Source organism: Dermacentor andersoni, chromosome 5, assembly GCF_023375885.2.
Source record: "Dermacentor andersoni chromosome 5, qqDerAnde1_hic_scaffold, whole genome shotgun sequence".
In the NCBI taxonomy this organism is placed as follows: Eukaryota; Metazoa; Arthropoda; class Arachnida; order Ixodida; family Ixodidae; genus Dermacentor; species Dermacentor andersoni.
This window is the reverse complement of record NC_092818.1, coordinates 101,306,872-101,329,132: the sequence shown is the minus strand read 5'-3', so window position 1 is coordinate 101,329,132 and position 22,261 is coordinate 101,306,872. Positions and strand designations below refer to the sequence as shown.

The following is a 22,261-nucleotide window of genomic DNA, read 5'->3' as shown; positions in this document are numbered from 1 at the left end:
GGATTGTCCTTTATTCTTCATTTTTTAAGGCGAGTGGCACTAATAATCACGACGCTTTTACCTCTTTTGAAGCAATGAAGCCAACTCGGTGTCTGGGACGTGTCAACTGCACAATCGATAATATCTCACCAGACGAATATACGGTGGTTGGACAAACCAATCTGGCTCCGTAACAAACCGCATTTTTGAGACTCGATCATTTTGTCAAGGAACCAAACTTGGTTCAGAGGAAGCGGAGACCGGTGGGCCGGAACAAAAGAAGGGTCTAGTTGTTTCCGCTGGCCTCGCCTTCATCTGGTAGCCAGCTAACGTGTATTACGGTGGCACTAGAAATTGTGTAACTTTCTTGCACCATCTGCCGCTTGACACAGCACTGAATCCTGTGTAAGAACTGACGCGTAAATGCTGTGTCAGTTTTTACACAGGATCCAGTGCGTCCCAATCCGCAGTGTCATTGTAGCTACGATGACGAAGACGTGCAACATCTCCTTCTCCAGTGCCCTGGACACGATACCGCGAGGTGAAGACTAAAGGCTGATTTAATGTTGTTAAACCATAGTCCTCTAACTCTGAAAAGAACACTTGGCCCTTGGCCAACTATATCGCTGAAGACAAGAGCATTTGGGGCTTTTACAATCTTCTTGCAAAAAACAAAACAAAACAAAAAACAAACAAGAATATTAGGCACATGCTAAACGTTCGTGGTGATCTCACGAATTTTCCTTTAAATACCTGTGGTTGTATAGGTCATATGTGGTTATATGTTGCTATGTGTCTTGCAATGAAGATATTTGTAGATACGTCAGCCGTCTGTTTTGCGAAAGTCAGCTCATGCGCGTGTATTCAAATTCTTTTGTGCACTTTCACTTGTTTACAAAACTATGTGTCCTCTCAGTCTCTTTTACGCACAGAACTTCGCAAATGTTCGTGCTATTTGACTGTCTTCAGGGCTTATGACCTCTGTCTTGTCTGTGCTTTTAGTTCAGTTTGCCATTCGAAGAGGAGCACATAGCCGGCGCAAATAATGCCAACTTTTCTTTGAATTTCATAATATTAATAAGAAAAAGCCACTCCTTGGCGTTATAACTATATGCATTGCTAAAGAGCCTGGTTAAGTTAGCTTCAGTTAGCGTGTCATGCCCACTTGTACGGCCCATTATTATTAGGATGCTCTTGAAATATCTTTGAACTAGCGATGCTGCAGGGTGTTGTCGAGATACCTTACAGCTCGAAGGTCAACTCGTGAACACCATATTGTTTCGCGGTGCATTGAAGGCTACATACCCGAAAGGCCGCATCTTATCGCATAGAGTAACACTATCCGGGAATATAACGCTCCATTTGTAATGTTTCAGAATGCTCAACGGAGGGAGCAGTTGTGCTTACAATATTTCTAAAGACTCAGAATGCCGAGCCTTTACCTCTGCCGGCAAACGTTGCTCTTCTGCCGAATTGTGTCACGAGTATGTTCAGCGATGAGTTGCCAGTCTACCCTCTCTGCCTATCTTAGCGCTTTTCCCGACTTCCCTTTTTTCCAGCTCGGCTCAGTGAATAGGCTGTCAAGTCTTCTATTTGAAGCAGTTTCAAGGACACTTCACAGCAGCTTAATAATTAGCGCGCCTACTCTCATCACTTAGAGCCCGTAACCGCAACATGCAACGCGTGTGGGACTACCTAAATTGACAATGAGAATGAGGGTAACACTGTACAAGTAAAAAAAAAAAGTTGGTTGCTAAGTCTTCTGTCAAAACTTCATTTTAATTCGTTTGACGGAAAGCTGTTTAATACTAGCGGAGATATCAAAGTTAAAACCGCCTCCTTGTGAATTTCGAGCCAGAACAGCAGCGCCGGCAGGCCAGTGCGACGTCGTGCATTAAGTATTTTTCTCGTAATTCGGAACGTATTAGCGCAGGAAAATTTCTCGAAACTTCCTGCCCTAACTAAGCCTTTTGTTCTTTTTAGATGCAATGGCATTTTCTTTACCAATAAACAATCAATTACACACCGAACCAGAATTTATCAATACCCATGACATTACTAAGAGTCATTGGGCAAGCATCCGGGTGGTGTCGGTGTCCTTAAGTCGTTTGTGAGTTAATATGCCATCCCTCTGTGAGTAACCGTTGTGCTACTGCAGAAGCAAAGTTTACTAGCTCAACTTAACTCAATAGTTACATTTAGTGTCCCTTTAATATTAACTTTTCTTTTAACGTTATACAAGCTTTACTTAAGACACGTGCTGCTATAGGTTGACATTTTGCTACAGCCTTTCCACTCGCCGCCTCTCTCTAGATGCCTCAATTGTATGCCTAGATTGACACACCTCCGCGCACGCCCCTTGTCGGTTGCCTTATACCGTATATGCTCGAGTAAGGGCCGCACTCCTGAAGGAGCCGGACCACCAAATTGACAGCTCAAACTACGAAAAAAATACTGGTTAGAAATCGAAAAAACGAGACAAAGCCCGTTTTTTCAATTATGAGTAGGTGGCGCGTGGATTCTTCAGACTGCATTGTGAAACGCTTTAAAGTCACAGGCATATAGTCACAGACATGGGCACGGAGGGCGACTGTATCCATGAGTGAACTATACCAAACCGAGCCTGAGCAGTGGTGGCAGTGCCAGTGGTAACGACTAGACGGCGGCCAGCATAACATTCACGTGCATAACAGAACAAACAAATGCATTATGAAAACAATGAAGACTCTCCTTTTAACAAGGGATCACGAGGATTATGTACGGCCGGAAATAGGCAACCTGTGCAAGGGCAGCACCTCGTTAATATTAGAGAAAAAAAAATAAAGTGCCGTTCTTAAATGAGTGCATACGATAGTTCCGGCGACGACAGTTGTGGTCATTGCAGTTTTGCGATAGACTACTCTTAGGCTGCCCGCCATTTTATCTTGTTCCAATTTTTTCTTTGTTAAAGCACGCGATAAGCAAATGCGCGAAAACAATAAAGAATGCATCCTTTGTGTGATAAGAACTTAGTACAATATAATAATGATTGAGCGCACAAAGGAGGAAATGGACACACGAAATAAATACAGAGCAACAAACCACCTCTTAACATCCGCAGTTACTAATCCTGACATCTATATGTTGTATCTTCCGACGTGGAATAATGTAACAGCTACCACACAAAATATGCAGCATGCGTACAAGTTTTTAGTTGCTGAGACTGACACGAGATTACTGCCTTTTAGCTAGTATATACGCCCGCGAAACACGTCATTCAGATCTTATCTATAGTCGCGCAAATTCTAGTCCCTTCTGAGCGCATAGTCACAGCGTATCGCCGAGTTCGAAGAAGCCGTTGAGCACCAGCTGAGCCTCTACCATGCCTCGGACAAGCCTGATCGGTGTTCTGCACAATGCAACGATTGTAAGTCTCGAAACACAGGCTGTTTCTGAGGAACAAAAAGCTCCAACGGCGAAACCAGATGGTGCTTGTTGCGTGGAGCGTGTTCTGTTTCCTCGAAACCACAGCATGCACGCGTACACTAGTCAGTTCGTAAACCTTCTAGAGAAAGCTGGCTGCATAGGATGAAAAAGTTAAGCTTTGCACGATCGTGACTGCAGTCGCAATCCTTGGAGCTCCATAGAGTTCCCCCCGCATATTTATCGCTAGATTGGACGCTGAAGCTATATTTTATGCAGCAACTCTTTTCATCCAAACAGCTTACTTCTGTGATTGTAATAATAATTGACTTAGCTATAATACTGCATGTTATATTACTCCTATCTTTATTGTATTTTAAACTTGCATTGCTTGGTTTTACAGAAGTCTTTTCTGCAATTTTTTGTCTTACTAAATAGCTTTACATTTTCTTGTCTTTCACACTGTTCCTTATTTTATCTTTTTTCAAATTGTCTGTAAATTCACCCTAACCAATGCTTGATCTATATCTCTTTTTTTTTATTTTGTTCATGTATGGGAGTCCTCCTGAAAGTTTCTAACTTTGGGGCTCCCTGTGTAGTACTAATATTGTATACAATTATTTGTAAAACTGACATCGTTGATGAATAAACTTGAACTTGAACATGAAAGTGAGAGCGATGCCCGGTCGCGGATCGCATCTATAACGTGCACGACCGTGCTAACTCCGACGTACGCCCCATCGCACTTACGGCAACACTCTTCCGCCAATCGCGTTATAGAGTTTGAACGCTTCAAGATTTGTACTTTGCATGGACCCACGTGTTGAGCAATGCTGTAAGAACGATAGGTGTTTCGCAAGCTATATAGTATACTGTGGACATACTTAGTAGGAGAATGGCCTATAATACGACGTGCTGTTCTTACTGCATGCTACACTTTATTAAAACTCGCATGACGTGCATCGCGTACACTTCCGTGATAACGTTGTGTCAAAATATTGTGATTTCAAGATGTTTTGCTTGCTGGCAAGTCGTTTTCTCATACTTGTTTTTAATATCCTATACCAGAATAGCATTTTTGGGATACAGGCGGTTATCAATGCCAACAGGTCATCTATAAAGGCCACCTATATCTGTCGTTTTCTTTCCTGTTCGCAAGCACGGCCAAATAATTATTAGTGTTGAAATAATAATTATTATATAATTTAAACTCAAAGGATGGGTGGTCGAGCGAAGAATGGCCACTAATGGCAAGAACATTCAAAACGACGTAGACACAGGCGCGTATTTTTCATTGTTTTTTGTGGTTAGCACCGTTTCTACGTTATAGTTGCGCGTCATAGTTTCACTATTCCAACTCATCCAAGTCAATAACAAATGAATTTCATACACACGCATGGGTAATGTGTTGAAAATGACGACCAAGCAGCCAAGCTTCAGTCGTACTTCATGCCGAAATTCGTGCTCAAATTGTTCCTTATCATAATAAGCGCCACCAGAGAGGGCAAAAATAATCAATAAACAAATATTGTGATTTGCTCAGCAAATCACAAAACGTGCGGCTAGCTTGTGCTACATTCTGTACTGTAGGGAATGTAGTATACACTAGCCGCATGCCTGTAAACAAAGGGCTTGTTAACGTGCGGTGGAATCACAAGCAATTGCGGAAAAACAACCAATCAAAAGGCGTACAAAGAACCAAACCTTAAAGGTGGCTGTATGTATCACCATCTACACCTTGACTATTTCATCGCTTGGGCGGCAGGCCGATGCGCGAGCTTGACCTCGTTACGCTCCCTGCATAGGAGCACAATTAGGCTCGCAGCTGTGAGCCCGATTACCGTCTGAGCTCTCCGGTAAATTTACGTTTATGGTCCCTTTCCAGAAGAAACCGAACCTCAAGGAAAAAGAAAATGTTTCAGAAGATTCGGCGCACCTTCTTTTCCCCGTAATTCTGTATAAGTTGAAAATGCTGAACACAATGTCAACTCTGGAGTAAATGGTAAGCATAGGTGCTGACCAATCGTGATATCGAGTTAATAATTTGTGAAGATGAGCAGCCGGTCACGCGGTCATTTGTTTGTCAATCGCGGTTATGAAAATATACAAGTGTAGTTATGGCCTCTTAAGCAACTTCACGGAGAGAGAGAGGAAGATTAAAGGCAGCAAGATGGTGAGGTCGTCTTGAGTGATTTGACTCTGGCCTGCAATACCTTACGCTGTGGTGGGGGTCTGGAGGAACAACAAAAGTTGGATGCGAAAAGAAAGAAAATGAAAATGCCTGAGTTCGTGATAGTTGAACAGTATACCGCTTTCGTGTGACGCGTGGGTCGATAGAGAGAGAGAGAGAAAGACAGATAGAGAGAGATAAGTGAAGGTGGAAAGCCAGGGGGATTCACCACAGTGAAAATCCTGTTTGCTACACTACACTGGGAAGTGGGAGGGGGGGGGAGGCTACGATATATATATATATATATATATATATATATAGAGAGAGAGAGAGAGAGAGAGACGGGGAGCACAGGCACCACGATCACAGCCGGTAATTATATAACTGCGGGTTATCACAGCACATGGTCACTTGCACCGCAACACCAATTCAGGGGCAAGGGTCGAGATATACAGAGAAAGGAGAGTCGACTGACTCGTCTATAGCGTGCATATTTAGCAACCAGACGTCACAAATTGCCGTGCACGTGATGTTTCCCTTCCCCGCCGAGTCAAAGACCGGCCAAGACTCATGCAGTAGGGCCTCCAGAGCCGTGCCTTCTCGGATGACCGAAGGATCAGTGATTCACGCATTAACACGCACAACGACAACGCGCCTCGGGACGGAACGGGTGTGATCATCAGAAAGTACAGAGAGCGAGCGAGAGAGAGAGAGAGAGAGAGAGAGAGAGAAACTGTGTCAGTAAAGAAAGGAGGCGTATCTGATGGTTCCCTTGTTCACCCTTCCTTTTTGTTCGGCCTGCCACAAGCGTGCTCTTCTTCTTTTTTTTTTCTTCTATAATTCGACGACGCACGTTGAACTTGCTTTCACCGCCGTGGTTGCTCAGTGGCTATGGTGTTGGGCTGCTCAGCACGAGGTCGCGGGATCGAATCCCGGCCACGGCGGCCGCATTTCGATGGGGGCGAAATGCGAGAACACCCGTGTACTAAGATTTAGGTGCACGTTAGAGAACCCCAGGTGGTCGAAATTTCCGGAGTCCTTCACTACGGCGTGCCTCATAATCAGAAAATGGTTTTGGTACGTAAAACCCCACAATTTAATTTATTTTTTTGAACTTGCTCAGTTCCTGTGCTAGTGTGTTTTTCTTCAATTGTATTTTAGTATTCCGAATAAGCGATACCTGTTATTTAAGTGACCCTATGCCGCATCTTGACGGATCCGAAATGGAAAAACGCTTGTGCTGAATTGTTAGATTGTCACTGACTTGTAGTCAGTGACAACCTAAGAATTCAGTGCAAGCTCCACCCAGGAAAACGCAATGCGCCTGCTGTTCACCTCTAAAAGAGATCAGAGCCAGCTGAAGTACGCCCACTCGTAGTGCGTTTGCTCTGCTAAGGCAAATCACAGGCTCACAGGAAAATAAAAGCTCCTTGTTCCAAGCTAAAGTACTACGTTTGGCTGACCACTACTATCAGAACTCCCATAATATTTTCCAAGACGTTCAAGTTTAATCCTAAAACCAGTGGCAGAAAGACAGGTCTGCACATAAAAAGAAAAAAAAAAGGAAAAGATAAAAAAGAACAGTAAGGGAACTAAAGCTTTCCAAACACGCAAAACCACTTTTACGTAACAGAAATAAAGAAACATAATATGCTGTCGGACCTGAGCAAATTGTGCTTGCGTTGGACATCATGCCAATAACCTTTTTATTCTTACGTTGTCACCGACTATAGGTTTAGTCGAACTAGAAAGAACACCAGGTGGTCGAGATTAACCCGGAGCGCTCTACTACGGTGTCTCTTGTTATTAACATCTTGATGAGGGCTATCTGATTCTTGTTTAGAACTAAGGTTGAGCAACGCTAATTAAACAAGGACACGAAGAAACAAATACCACAGACAAGCGCCGACTACCAACGGGAAGTTTATTTGTTGTTCAACAGCCATTTTATACCGTCCCCACACCAGTCACATATACACCAGCAAAATCATAATCTTTATTGAAAAAAAAAAAAGCTACTTCTTTCTCAGGCAAAGCAAGAGAGGGAGCGCTTACAGAGTTATCCCCTAAGAGGAAAAGGGAGATAATAGAGGCATATCAAATTTGAAAAGGAGAAGATAATTACATGAGTAAGCACTCCCTGTCTTGCTTTGTCGGAAAAAGAAGTAGCTTTCTCATTTGCAATAGAGATTATGATTTTGCCGGTGTGTGTGCGACTGGTGCACTCATGCCTATACTGGGAACGGTATAAAATGGCCGTTGAACATCAAACAAACTTCCCGCAGTCAGTGATTGTCTGTGGTATCTGTTTCTTCGTGTCCTTGTTTCATTCGCGCTGTTCGACCTCCCCAGTTCTCTTATTACCTACTGCGCAGTTTCGGCACGTTGAACCTCACAACTCGACTATAATTTGATTTCGAAAGCGATCCCGTGTTATTGGAAGCGTCCCTTCACCTTCCTCTCACGATTCTATGGCAGTTGCAGCCTCCAAGGGTCTCTTCCCTTCTCCCACACCCGCCGGTCCGACGACGCAACGCCGCGTGACAAGGCATCACCTTCGACACTCCGCGGAGGTTGCTCACCACGGTAAACAACGACGCGAGAGAGAGAGAGAGAGAGAGAGAGAGAGAGGAGGGTTTCTCGACCGAGGGGCACGCTGCGCTGACATCGGATCGGGCCAGAGCACGGACGACCTCGGGGCCCTGCTGGCGCGGCGGCAGCCGCTTGTTTCGCTTCAAATTGGGTCAAGTCCTCGCGCGCGCGCGCGCGCTGCTATCGCCAGCAGCCCCAACGCCGCCCGTACACGAGTGGTGCGCAGAGTCGCCGATGCGCACAGCGCTCGCGTCACGGCCCAAAATGGAGTCGCAGTGCGCGCGAGTGTGGTTCCGCTTCTGCGCGTGGCGGCCGCACTTCTGTGGGCGCGCACGCGAGTGCCACCAACCGGTGGTCACGTGCGCGCGCAGTGCCGCACGCAGATTCGACGGGCGAATGATAAATGGTGGAAGCGCAACCACCGGAAGACCAACGTGTGGGACGGCGACAGGATCACGTCTCGGTCAAACACGTGACTCCAAGACAACACGATGCATCTTTAGTAAATGCGCACAAATGTTTTAAATTTCGTCGTTCGTTTCGTCGTTAGTTCGAAGACCCAGTTCGTTTCTCCCTGGGTCTTCCCTGTATGTAAGCTAATAAAACTAATTTATTGATTGACTGACTGAAACCTTTGACGCAACTCGACGAAGCCGACTAGAGAGTGATGTTTTCAAAGTTTTTGTACTCTGAGTCATGACGTTAGGTGAAAGACCTACAGATTTTACAGTTGTATAGAAACTACGGAAAGTACACAACGTCGTTGTCACGTTTATGCTTTCGTTACAGTATCCTTTGCAGCGGAAACCTTAGTACATTTATGTGGAGCCCTAGGATGGCGTTGGAGGCCTGAATGGAAACGTTTACTTGGAGCATGCCTTCACGGCTTTCGTGAAGTGATTCTTGTTTGTAAGAAGTAAGGAAGGGTACTGCGTGAGACGCGCTGTTAACTGTATTCAACATTGCTGTACGCAGGGCCGGAGGTGTAAAACAGTGAAGGGCAGTGAGGAGACGTACAGCGCTCGAAGTAGTAGTTATGAGCGCGGTAGCGCAGAGCGACGACAATGATAAATAAATTTTGTGGTTTTACGTGCCAAAAACACGATATTATGAGACACGCCGTAGTGGGGCACTCTAGATTAATTTCGACCACCCGGGCTTCTTGAATGTGCACCCAGTGCACGGTACAGGGGCGTTTTCGCATTTCGCCTGCATCGAAATGCGGCCTTCGTGGCCGGGATTTGAACCCGCACCCTCGGGCGTACAGTGCAATGCCAAAGCTACTACGTCAGCACGGCGGGTAAGAGAACAATGAAGAAACGGGACGGGTGCTGACTCACAACTGTGTGCAGCTGCGCGGAACGCAGCTGCAACCTTACAACGAAGATCAAAAAGACCAAAAAGTGAAGGGGAGGACGCAATCGATAGCCATCTACACTCGTCACAGGTCTCCCCATTTTAAAAGCATTTGAGGTGTCGAATCTAATCGACTCTATGTATACATAATTCATGTGAGCTGTCACGCGCGTACTTCACACAAATTCAGTTTTTCTCATGATTACGCTTATTCTCGTGCTTTACTTTTTCCTTGTGTTTCGTGTTCTGTTATTCTTTTTTTCTGCTAGCCCGAGAGAATTACTTGCTGGCCCCCTATATATGCCTGGTCGCATTTTCAGACATAACTGTTGTTTTTCTTTTTGCCACTGCGGGTGACAAAAGGTTGCATAACTTTCTCGCTTTCTTTATATGGTAGGCTTCGCGCATAATTGTTTTCTTTGTCTAAATTTATCTTCCCGCACGGAACACCACGCGAACGCGGCGAAACGTAGATAGCCCTTAAACTGACGAAAAGAGAGAAAAAAAAAAGAATATTTGAACTGTACAACCACCCTTCTACACGCGCGGACAACTTTCTGTTGCCACGGCGGCCGCATTTCGATGGGGGCGAAATGCGAAAACACCCGTGTACTTAGCTTTAGGTGCACCTTAAAGAAACGCAGGTGGTCGAAATTTACGGAGCCCTCCACTACGGCGTGCCTCATAATCAGAAAGTGCTTTTGGCACGTAAAACCCCATATTATACCTTTCTGTGGCAATGAAGGGAAAGCTACGGGGGCGGAGCTTCTGCACATGTGTTATCGCCCCAAGTAGTCCGCCAGTGTTCGACAATGCTTCTGGTTGCTCGGAACAGACGCTGAATCGACGCAGCTTCCATGTGCGACGTACGGCATCGCGTATTCCCAGACGCGGAAGGGAAACGCCGCAAAGTAAGTAAACTTTTACATTCACTGGTGTGTTTTGTCTTATTTAACTGCTGCTAATAAGCTGTTTATGTTTTCTCTTCCCGATTTAAACTAACGCGGATGAAAACACAGGAGTCTTTTCAGAAGCGCTTTCTCTTGTGAGCGCTTTGCCTCCGTAGCTTTCCCTTCATCGCCACAGAAAGTTGTCCGCAAGTATATATAGTTTTTCAACGATGTAGCCCTGGGCGTCTCCACAAGACCATCCGAATTGTGCTAATTGCGCGTGAACCCCTGCCTAGAAGCATTATAGGATCGAGCTAGCGCATGTGCCTGTGTGCTCCTGCGCCCCATCCCATAGAGGAGCTTCTCGCCATTTCCCATGAAAATGTCTATGTTACCAATAAAACCCCTCCTGCCTTGAGAAGAGGCAGGGCAAGCTGTAGAAAATATGCAAACACAGAACACAGGTGGCGACGCCGCTATGAAATTCCCACACCCGACCACCGTGACGTCACCGACATTGAAGGCGTCTGCTCGGCGATAGTTTATTTATTTTAGTTATTTTATGATACTGTCAATCCCATCAGGGATTTTTACAGGAGTGGGTTAGTAGGGTCTGCCGACACTGTAGTACAGGCATTTACATAAGAATACGAAAGGGTACTTAGTAAGTATAAAGGATAATGGACCTATGTTAACAGCAATAAGTATGGCAAAAACATAACGCACAATCAACTTATTTCAATTACATGCGTTGTTTTGCAAAAGGACAAAAAAAGGAAGAAAAGAAGGATAAGCATATGAGATATACAGTTGATAGCATCATCCATAATTTCACGTCACAGATTTCCAAAAACACTTGGTAATAAAAACAATGATAAACACTATGTTGATAACATCTCTTAGTCGTGGCTGACAGTACTGGTGGGCCAACATATTTGTCAACAGTGGGCTGTGCGACTACCGTCTCGGCTAAAGCATTCCAGTCGCGAACAGCTCGCGGGAAGAACGAAAAGCTAAATGTATTGTTCGTGCAAGAATATTCTTGGAGTGTAAGGTGATGCTTGTGACGGGTTTGTCTGGATGTGTTATAGGAAATATAAGTGTTAGAATCCACACGAACCTTATTATGCAGCATGAGATACAAAAATTTGAGTCGGTACAGCTTTGCACGACTGCTTAGTGTGTGAAGGCCGATCTCGGATAGCATCAAATTGTTAATTGCTAGTTTTCTTGTCGGTACAGATCGACTGCATTGTATTTCTAACGACTTTTACTTAGCGATCGTGACCCAGTTAAAGGAAGAACTTTTAAATCCGTGTCTCGCAGTGACGCAGCGGCGCGAGGATCCTAAAAATATTATTTTAATATGAAAAACGGGACTTCATTAACTTTCGTTTTCTTTCTATTATTAAAATTATTAGCCCGAAATGAACGAAGCTAGTTTAAAAAATTACCTATCTAAAGTGATTTAGTGTTTCTCTTCAGTGTTCTATTAACATTCAAGGCTGCAAAGGGTCGGCAACACTGCTGCTCTCCCAATCATTGCTTAACAAGATGTTTATACGCATCCACGGCGCAAATACAGTCAGCGATGCTCGGACGTCGCGCAGTCATCTACTCTAAGTACTCGGTTGCCTGAGAACCGTCAACCATGTAGAGTTTCATAGAAAAATTACTAGAGGAAACTCTATTGCTGCGACAATTTGGCTAGCATGAGAATGATGGGTAGTATGTGGATTTGTCCGATATTCGTGCTTGTAGTTTCAGCTGTTCTTGTCGCGTTATTTATAGGCGGTGTCAAAAACCCGACGTCTGTAACCTATCTCCGGCTCCCACAACCGCTCCCGTCTCACGCACCCAGCAAAAGCATTGACTTCGAGATCTGCATCTTCCGCCCAGGGGGCGCCACCACAGGGTTGTGAATGCGGATACCATCTATTCCGCTTTACATATCTAACTTTTCTTACAACCATGGTTTTAAAAACACAACAATCTATATAGTGAGCTTTTGGGCACGCGCGTAGTTCTTGCGAATAGTTGTACTTACAGTATATCACAATAACTGGTTGAATAAGACCAATTTGCAAAGCCAAAGAGCCGTTCGAATTCAGAACGACGAAGTTTAGCCAAATCTTAAGAGCAAATAAATAGCTTACGCATTTTCACTCAAAAAAAAAAAAAAGAGGAAGTGCCGCTATCGAGGGCGCATGGCACGTTCATTCTTCGTCCTCTTGCTGGAATAAATGGCGGCTGAAGACGCGCTGCTCCAGGCTCTTCAGCCGTATAGTCCTTCACCTTACTTGAAGCCCGGCCTACCGGACAATGAGGTGGTCGTTCTTTAAGCTAGTGCCAAATCAGGGACCGGTGTTCGTGGAGGACCATAGAGCGCCTGCGAAATACGAGAGCAGCTCGGCGACGATATAGCACGACGACATAGCACTGGGATCATCAAAGATGCTGAGGATCTTCTAGCCAGCGACGAGTTCGATTTCGCGGGGCTCCGCATCATTCTTCAGCGCCTCGAGAAAAGCAACGACGAGCACGCCAAGGCTAACGAAGCACTGTAGGTAGATATTGGCTGATTACGAGAACACTGCTGACATTGAGTCTGTGCCTGAGTACGAAGAGCGGGTTCTGGTGGAGAAGCGTTGCTGGCCATGTCATTCAGTACATCGACTGTGATTTCAAAAGATTCAAGAAAGTTGGCCATGGTACCTTCGATGTCACGCAAAAGCTCTTGGTACTGCTGCTTCTGGTCTGGCCTCCGCTAACGTGAAAGACGCATAGAATAGCGGGAGCAAACGAATATACCCGGAACACTGTGGAACACCAGATCAGACAACGTAACATTGAACGCCGATCTTGTTATTGAATGTACGCAATGAGCTCAGTCAATAAATAGGTTCGTCTTGCAGACCTCCGTTCGTCTGTTCGATCATGTAAGTCTTATGGCTTCATTTATGATCCACGCCAAGATCCTGTTTCAGCTCATTTGGCGAATGGGTCACGATTAGTATAGTGAGATTGCGACAGAACTTGCCCAATTAAGAGTGGAATACGTGGTGCGAAGAAGTTCCTGATATTAAGACTCTTTCAGTGCCCAGGCTTTGCTACTAACTAGCGATTGGCATTCATATGACCTCCACGTTTCTATATACGGACGCAAGCGACGCAGTCTATGGTGCTCTGGTTTACCCGAGGCAGAACCACAAAGGAGCACCTGACGTGTAAAGATGCTCATGGCAAGAGCTTCAGTAATTCCGCTAAAACAGCTTTCAGTTCCTTGGCTAGAGCTTACTCGAGCTTTACTTGGTGCCCGATTTGCGAAGCTTATAACTGACACACTGGGAATTCCTTCTTTGAAATGCTATTTTGGGATCGAATAAATGGTGGCTCTTGGTTGGATTCGAAGTTCACTACAAGGCGGTAATAGTTCGTCAAAAGCAGAGTCACTGAAATTCACGATAGGACCGACTAATCTCAGTGGAACGACTCTTCTGGAAAAGAAAACCTAGTAGAGCTAGTTTCTCGGGGCACTTCGGCCCGCTCTCTGATTGGCAGCAAAATTTGGTGGAGAGGATCGGCTTGGTTAGCAAGACAGCAAGAATGGCCCAAGCACTCGGCTGTCAACCTGACTACTTTGCAAGACGAGGAGGGAGAAGTAGACGCTGCTACGCTCCATCCTTCATCCGCATCGGTGCACCCTGTCTTCGATTTGTCAAGACATAGTTCCTGCTTGCGGGTGGTACGGGTTGTGGGTAGGGAGGTTTGTCGTAGCCTGCAGCAGCCAGCCAACTCCTAAAGAACACCTAACTTCGAAGGAGCTTGCCGCTTTTGAAAGTTATTGGCTTTCAATTACCCAAAAGCAGTGATTTCGGCTTGAAATATCAGCCCTCCAAACAGGGCGCAAACACGGCGCAAACACGGCATCTAAAATCAAATATTTCTACCCCTTTCTTGGGGAGAAGAATGGTTTGCTGCGGATTTAAACGAAACTTTGCGAATGTCGCGGACCAGGACAGCATCAAGCTTCCCATAATGCTTCCCGATGATCATCGGCCGCACACCGAACTCATCGCAACGTACTTGCACAGGAGGCTTTATAACGCGGGAGTCGCAACGACCATCGCAGCACTCCACAAACGCTTCTGGATGATGAAGGCGAAGTGGTGCGTGAAAAGAGTGATTGGGCCGGTGTAATTGGTGCGCGCGCTTAAGGGCGAAGAAGGCGACGGCTCCAATGGCGGCGCAACCTGCTGACCGAGTGAATGCGACTAAACCGTTTGACATTGTTGGTGTGAATTTTACTGGACCAGTATACCTGAAACGTGAGCCTACAAAGAAATCCTACATCGTGTTGTCTACTTGCGCGGTAGTTCACCCTATTATCCTGCTTGTCTTGCGCTCAACGGCCGACAGTTTCTTAGAGGCTTTCCGGCATTTCGCTGCACGTTGTGTATTTCCCGCGGGGATCTACTCTGAAGATAATCTCTTCTTTAAGTGTGCTTCTCGTGAACTTCGCGCTGTGTATGCCACTGTTTAAGGAAGTGAGGTCGGCGGTTATCTGTCAGCTCGTCACATTACGTGGAAGTTCTCTGCTGAATGTACTCCTTCGTCGCGTGGTTTCAACTCCGTATGGTGCAATCAGTGAAAGGCAGTTTGAGGAAAGCTCTAGGAAGGTCACTTCTAGATTATGATAACATGAGCACAGTCCTAACAGAAATTGAAGCGATCATAAACACTAGACCACTGACGTATTCATATCCTGCATCAGAGAAACCAGAAGTCTTGACAACTGCCCATTTATCACATGGCAAGCGATTGATGGCACTTTCTGGCTTGCAAACTGTGACCCTAGTGTCTAGCTCCCATACAGAGCTGTTTATAACATGGATACAGCGCCAAGAGATGCCAATGACTTCTGGAATCGCTGATAGAAGAAATGTTTAGTACCCCTCAGAAGCGCTCATAGTAAGCGACTGTCAGACACCACTAGCATTGTTGAAAGCAATGTTGTCATAGTGCGCCATAGCGCGCAACGCCTCCGCGCCCAGACTGTGGCGGGAACTCGCACGTCTTCTGGAGGACATTACGAGAAACGACGGAATTGCGCGCGTGTGTCGCCTGAAGATTGGAAATGGCAATGCAGTCACGCGGCCTATACATCACTTGTGCTTCCTAGAAATGCACCCGTGGCACTTCGTGGGCCGGGAGTGTGAAGAGCAAAAAATAAAAATAAATAGATAAAAGAACCCCCCACAAACAAAGAAAAAGGAAGGGCGACGATCGAGGGCGCGTGGCATAGGAGTTCTTACGTCTTCTTGCTGGAATAAACGGCAGCGCGTAGGCCGCGCTGCTCTCGGCTCTTCGACCGTATTGTACTTCACCATACTTGAATCCTGGTCTACCGGACAACGAGGTCCTCGCACTTTGCATCAAATCCGTACATCAGTCATCCTTGCCGTGCTCCATGGCTTAAACACCATACCTGCATATTGGGTAGACACTAGAGCGCCGGAGTTTCCTCTCGTGATTCCTGTAGGAAACTCCATGCCGTGAGGTACCCGAAACACGACTTCGTCGGCTGTTCACAGCCTCCCGAGTTAGTCGTATGGAGAGTCGGCCTTCCCAGGTGAAATCTCGTCATGTGACACGCGTGCCTGGAAGTTCTCTCAATAGGAGAGGGCGGGGGAGAGGGGGTTGGCCAGGCAACCCGTAGTCCGTGGAAACGCGAGCTTTCTTGATGAGAGTGATGAAACAGGCTACATTAAGACCCGACCTTTAGTGGTGGTTCTCATCACTCTAACTTTTCAAATGTACTGGAATTTCGCTTAGCCGTAGCCACCCTCTATTTATCGCATCCGCGCCAGGTCAGCACCAGCTATAGCGTGGTTGTGCAAGACAGGGTTTGGCGCGTCATCGTCGTGTGGATTCTGTCCGAAAACTTGCTACATCGGCCATTACTTATTAGTGTCCAGAATTGGAAGTAAAACGTAAACTACTAATTGATGAGCAGAAACGCAAGAAGGCACCCATCTCCAGCGCGGGTGGCATTTTATTCCAGCTAGTGCATTGTAGGTATAGGAGAGAGGTGCTTCGGCTCCTCGTAAAGTTCCTATGTGACAAAGAGCTAGAGTGCGAATAGCAAGCCTTGCGTGTCAACGTGGAAGGGGTGGCGTGCAGATTCTTGCGCCCCGGTTCAAATCACTCGTGTTACAAGATCGAACGTGACGGGGTTCAGACTCGACCACAATTAATAAGTGGCTATCGGGTGGAGCAATATCGCCGTCAACTTTTGCAAGGGTAGGACCGCCTGCACGCAGGATGCACACTCGTCCAGCTAATCCCACCGAGATATGTGTGGGTAGGGTTTGGACGGCAGAACAGGTAATCGTGACGGGCAGGGTTTCTGCCGTCTCACCTTGGCTTTCTTTTTCTGCAGGGAACCGTCTTCTGGGTCATTGGATAAAGTGTCCATCATGGTGCGCGCGGTAGCGCCGTTCCCTTGCGATGCGTCTCCGGTATACGCGCGACCGAATGATCACCGGCTTTAGCCGCACCTGTAATAGGAAAAGGAAGTGTGTAAGTGTATAGGACACGCGGAGTACGGCACGACTGCTAACGCCGCCTTCAGCACTTCCAGCTCTCAGTTTATTTATTTTTTTCAAGTGAGCAATTCTGGGCAGAGTATAGATGCTCACCAGTACTCGTAAAACTGTTTTTACTCTAAAACGGCTTGTACGACCAAATGCCAGTGAATCGGAATGTTGGACATATCATTAGCGAAGGCAGTTAGCTGGCCCATGGCAAGCAGCACTTACGAATAGAAAAAGAAAAACTTTGTGCATTCTTATCTATTCTTGCATTCTGCCCTTTCCCAATCCGTATTTTGCACCTTCCCGCCTCTGTCGTCATCGTCACCCATCTTGTCGGTCTTTCTTTCGCTCTTCTATTTCGCTCAGCGCATATTGGCTGGCTAGTCGATTACTATCCTTAGATAGATAGATAGATAGTAGATAGATAGTATTGCTATTCATATCGATTCTCGTACACCAAAATCCGGCCTACCAAAGCCTCACGAAGGGCTCGAGTGGCAGCGCCTGGCAGACAGCGAACATTAGCAAAACAAAGGAAAATAGAGACGTTGCAACGAACTCCAAAAAAAAAAAAAATTAACAACTCAGAGAGACAGATATAGAGGCATAACTATTACAACATCAAAAGGGATGACAGTAATGCGAAATTAAGACAGTGACACTAAATGACATAATTATGGGGCAGGAAGCAACGCGGAGACAGACGGCAAAGTTTTTTTCAGGATGTATTTTGTTCTCATGCGGAATACACTAGGTGGCATACTATTAAAACAGGCAGGTACATAGTATTGACGTGTGCGCTTTCCGTACCGGGTTGAGGAGCGAGGAATGCAGTAACGGTATTTTCTTTCTCCATTTCTTTCCTATTCACATAAAACACTATTGGCCCGTGTTCACGGGACGGTTCGTATGCCATAATGATTTGTCATCAAATACCAGTCAATATATATATATATATATATATATATATATATATATATATATATATATATATATATATATATATATATATATATATATATATACACGAGGACAACGGGGGTTAACCAAGGGCCCGATCTTTATGTCATGTAATACGAAGCCAATAAACACTGACACCAATAACTTAGGGGAAATGACTTTTGCTTCATAAGTGAAATAAAGAAACGATAAATTAACGCAAATGCAAGTGGATGGTATATATATATATATATATATATGTACCAAGGGCTCTCTTCAAAGTTCAGCACGCAGGACCCGACGTAACATACGCAGGAAAGAGACGAGGAACCTTTTGGAAGACGTATTTAGTAAACGTTTGTGTGTGTGTGTTAGTAAACACACACGCACACGCACGCACACACACACACACACACAAACGCACGCACACACACGCACGTACACGCGCACACAAACGCACACACGCGCACGCATGCACAAACGCACACACGCGCGCACGCACACGCACACACACGCGCGCACACGCGCACGCACACACACACGCGCGCACACACACACACACACGCGCGCACGCACAGGCCGCCCCCCCCACACACGCACACAAACGTACACACGCGTGCACGCACACGCACACACGCGCGCACGCACGGTCGCACACCCACACGCGCGCACACCCACACGCGCGCACGCACACACGCGCGCGCACACAAACGCACACACGCGCACGCATGCACAGACGCACACACGCGCGCACGCACGCACACACACACGCTCACACGCGCACGCGCACACAAACGCACACACGCGCACGTATGCACGAACGTACGCACGCGCGCACGCGCACTCGCGCGCACGCACACACCCACACGCACACACACACACACACACACACGCACACACACACACACACACGCGCGCACGCGCGCATGCGCACACAAACGCACACACGCGCGTACGCACATGCACACACGCGCGCACGCACACACGCACACACGCGCGCACGCACACACAAACACACACGCGCGCCCGCGTTCGTACGTATAGTACTTCCGATGCAGCTTTCTGTTGCTCAATACGTGCTACGTAAAAGTGTTTTTCGTAGTATGGAAGAATCCCGCGAATACACGCAAAGTGCCTCGAGCGGCCAGTCGTGCAGCAATTTTGCGTGTATTCGCGGACCTCTTTCACGCTCTTAAAACACTTTTATGTAGTACGTACTGAACAGAAACCTTCTTCATATTGCTCATGTTTTTCATGTTGCTCTACAATTTTCTAATTGACACTTTTGATCTAATTATAATATCTAAGAAGTTGAATAACTAAGACTGATTATGTAATTAGCCGGAATGCAAGAATAATCCGAGTATCTCCAAGCAACGGCAAACAACTTTACCTTGGTTCTGTCCTGCTACATGGCATTTGCATATTTTTAAATCTTGGTGCATGATAGTTTGGACACTCTGTATATGTGCTAATCGAGATGGAAGCAACAAATAACGCCTTTACATTTTTATATTTTTGCGAAGAATAGTTTGCGATGTGAGCGGTCGGCATGCTAGGTGACGTCAAACGCAGTCTTCAGTATCTCTTACCTCAGTTCGCATACGCTCGGAGATTTAAGACACGGGCAAATATATCGCACCAAATATGAAAGCGAAGCATTTTGACCAACAGTAGGCGTTCCAAGAATGGCAATCAAGACAGAGTGAGAACCTCTCTCTCTTCCTTTAACGAGTAATCGCGCGCGAGAATCTCATTCGCGTGAAAGCGTCTATCAGGCCGTCTATCCGCCCGCGATGTGCGGTTGCACTAGGGCCTACAGGTGCTTATTTTTTCGTCGCCCCATTCATAGACAGACAAGTTTGTGACTAGCTGTAAGCGTGTCCTGGCGGCGTCTGTATCCAAAGTGCTGTCGCCATCTTCGGCTAGCGAATTTCTATCCTAACCACGGGGGAAGGAAAAGATTAGGAGGGAGCATGACGTCATGCACCTCGTCTTTCCTTCCGTGCAGTTACGCACAAACAAAGCAAGGACAGAAGAGAGAGATAGACAGAATGCGTACAATTCTAACTATTCTTCCTATCATATCTGCCGAGTCCCGCTCTTCCACTTCACGCTAACACACGCGTGCTTCTCCCCTAATTGAGTTATGTGAACGAGAGGTTATCGACAATATTAATAAAGGAGCTGGAGGCCTACTCCTATGACATAAATAGCGCGGCGTGTCGTCCGGCGTAGAACTTTTGCCAAGCTTTCCGCGCAACAATAACGAAAGAGAACACGGCCTCAAAGATACGCAACACGGTGCGGAGAGGCTATGTTTAAATCTCGAACGCCAGCAGTGGATTCCTCTTCACGGTGTAGGTGGCGTCACTTACCTGAGCGCTCGTCGTAGAGTTTTGATGCTTCGCCGCATAGCTTCGTTGTGTAGTGAGGGAGTTTACTTTAACGTCGAGCGAAGTTGTCTAGCACAGTTGGCCCTACCAGTCCGTTATTGGCTGTGTGATTGCAGACCAGTGTAAAATAATATCAATTATGGGGGTGAAACTGAATTCTGGCTTCCTTTTGACATCGCTGCGGATCTATATAAGAGCATAAATTTTTGTTAGGTAGCTGTTGTCCAATGCGACAGTTCTTAAAGGGCCCCTCACCTACACTTTTAAACAAAATTACACCCTTTTGGTCGTATCTTGCCACACAACGATAATCGTCATATGTCTTGCCCGCATTTCCTTTCTTTAACGCTGCGAGCCCGGTATTCCCAAGTGACGAAAGGCGTGCGCGTTATCAGCATGACAGATCATTCTCGGCATAAAATTAGCGAGCGCCGAGTTTTCAAGAGAGGAAACACAAGCAAGGCAGATGACGATTATCGTTATGTGGCAAGATACGACCCAAAGGGTGTACATTTAAGAGTGTAGTCTGCCCGTTTTGAGCTGCCAAGCACAGTGCCTATAACGCGCGCTCACGACTGTTTCTGCTAAGCACTGCATCGCTACGCGCCGCGGAAAGAGCTGAAATTTCAAACCAAGCGCCCTTTGCCCTTCTCCTCACGGGCGCCGCGCTCCAAGGCGGGGGACGACGTATATCAGCAAGTGCGCTACGTGCATGTATATGCTGTGACGTCGCTTATATAGTGACACATGACACTTCGAGAATTGTTTAAGGCAACATCTGTTATTTAGGTCGCTGCAATAGACGAAATAAAGTTTAGAAGAATAATAAAACACACAAATAGAATATCTTCGTGTTTTTATTTTGCTTCGCACGGCAGCAAGAAAGTAGCACTGCCGTTCGGTCTGCTTGTTCCCACGTGGTGCAGTCGCGCGCGCTGAGAGCGAAACCGTGTCATTTTCTACAGTGTTCCAGCGCGCGATCATGCTCTGCGTTCCGCTTGCGTCTGCCTCAGTGTTTATGTAGCACTGCTAGTCAGGTGCCCTGGTGCACAGCGTGCAAAATCGAGTGCTGCGCGAAACGAGACAACAGCTCACGCGCGGCACCGTCAGCGGAAGTGCGCCGCGCAGCAAGAAAGCGCGAGAAAACAAAAAAAAGAAAAAGAAGGCGGAGCCCGTGACGTATGCTTTACGCGACCCTCGAGCGCTGGCGTGGGGGAACGCAGGGAAGGAATTTCGCTTGCGGAGGCTAGATGGGGCAAGTGGAGAAAATATCCTTGTGGGCGGTGACGCTCGCCTCCTGAAATCATGGGTTCGCGGCACTGAAATATTTCTATCTCGGCTCTTAGTGCACTAATTTGAAAAATTCTTGCGGTAGAACGCTCCCAAGAGGGCGCGTAACAACTTACAGCGCGTAACCAAAATTTGCTCGGTGGCCTGGTGAGGGGCCCTTTAACAAACCTCACATAGGAAAAGCCCGAGTGCCATAAAGCATTCAGCAGTGGTGTGATCGACTTTTCGATAACAGTGGCTTTCGCTGCTTCCTCAGAGTCGTGTCCTACAGGTGTTAATGAGTTTCGCGCACTTTCTTCCTTCTTTATTTCCTGCCGGGATATGTTTGACAGACGTATTTTCGGCACACGCTGAAATGAATCGACGGCGGCGCCCCGTACGCGCCATAAGAAAATATGTTATCGAAAAGGCAATTATCCGCAACAGTCTGCAGCTGGCAGGTCGATTCATTCATAGAACAACGACACAGTTTTCGCAATGATATACAGCCGTTTGGGCGACCGCATGGTCCCGGAAAATTGTGAAATTAACAATTGTACCTCGAGTTTGTTTCGGTGGTGATGTTTTCCTTGCGGGATTTTCATTTGATCAAGTTTATTCATCTGTAGGAGAGAAAGAGGAAAGTGATTTCACCCGCCCCTTAAGATTTAC

At 46.5% G+C, this 22,261-nt stretch overlaps 1 protein-coding gene and 1 long non-coding RNA gene across 3 annotated transcripts in view; one reads left to right on the top strand and one right to left on the bottom strand.

Moving 5' to 3' along the window:
- The window catches only part of LOC126530974 (uncharacterized), a 177,884-nt gene that overhangs the window by 6,915 nt on the left and 148,708 nt on the right, over window positions 1-22,261 (bottom strand). For both annotated transcript variants that reach the window (XM_050178317.3, XM_055070891.2), the window contains exon 4: window positions 16,811-16,949. In XM_050178317.3, the coding sequence (XP_050034274.2) occupies window positions 16,811-16,870 (60 nt within the window). In that variant the 5' untranslated portion in view covers window positions 16,871-16,949. The remainder of the gene's footprint in view (window positions 1-16,810; window positions 16,950-22,261) is intronic.
- The window catches only part of LOC140218500 (uncharacterized), a 119,833-nt gene that overhangs the window by 27,470 nt on the left and 70,102 nt on the right, over window positions 1-22,261 (top strand). The gene's annotated exons all lie outside the window — the stretch shown is intronic.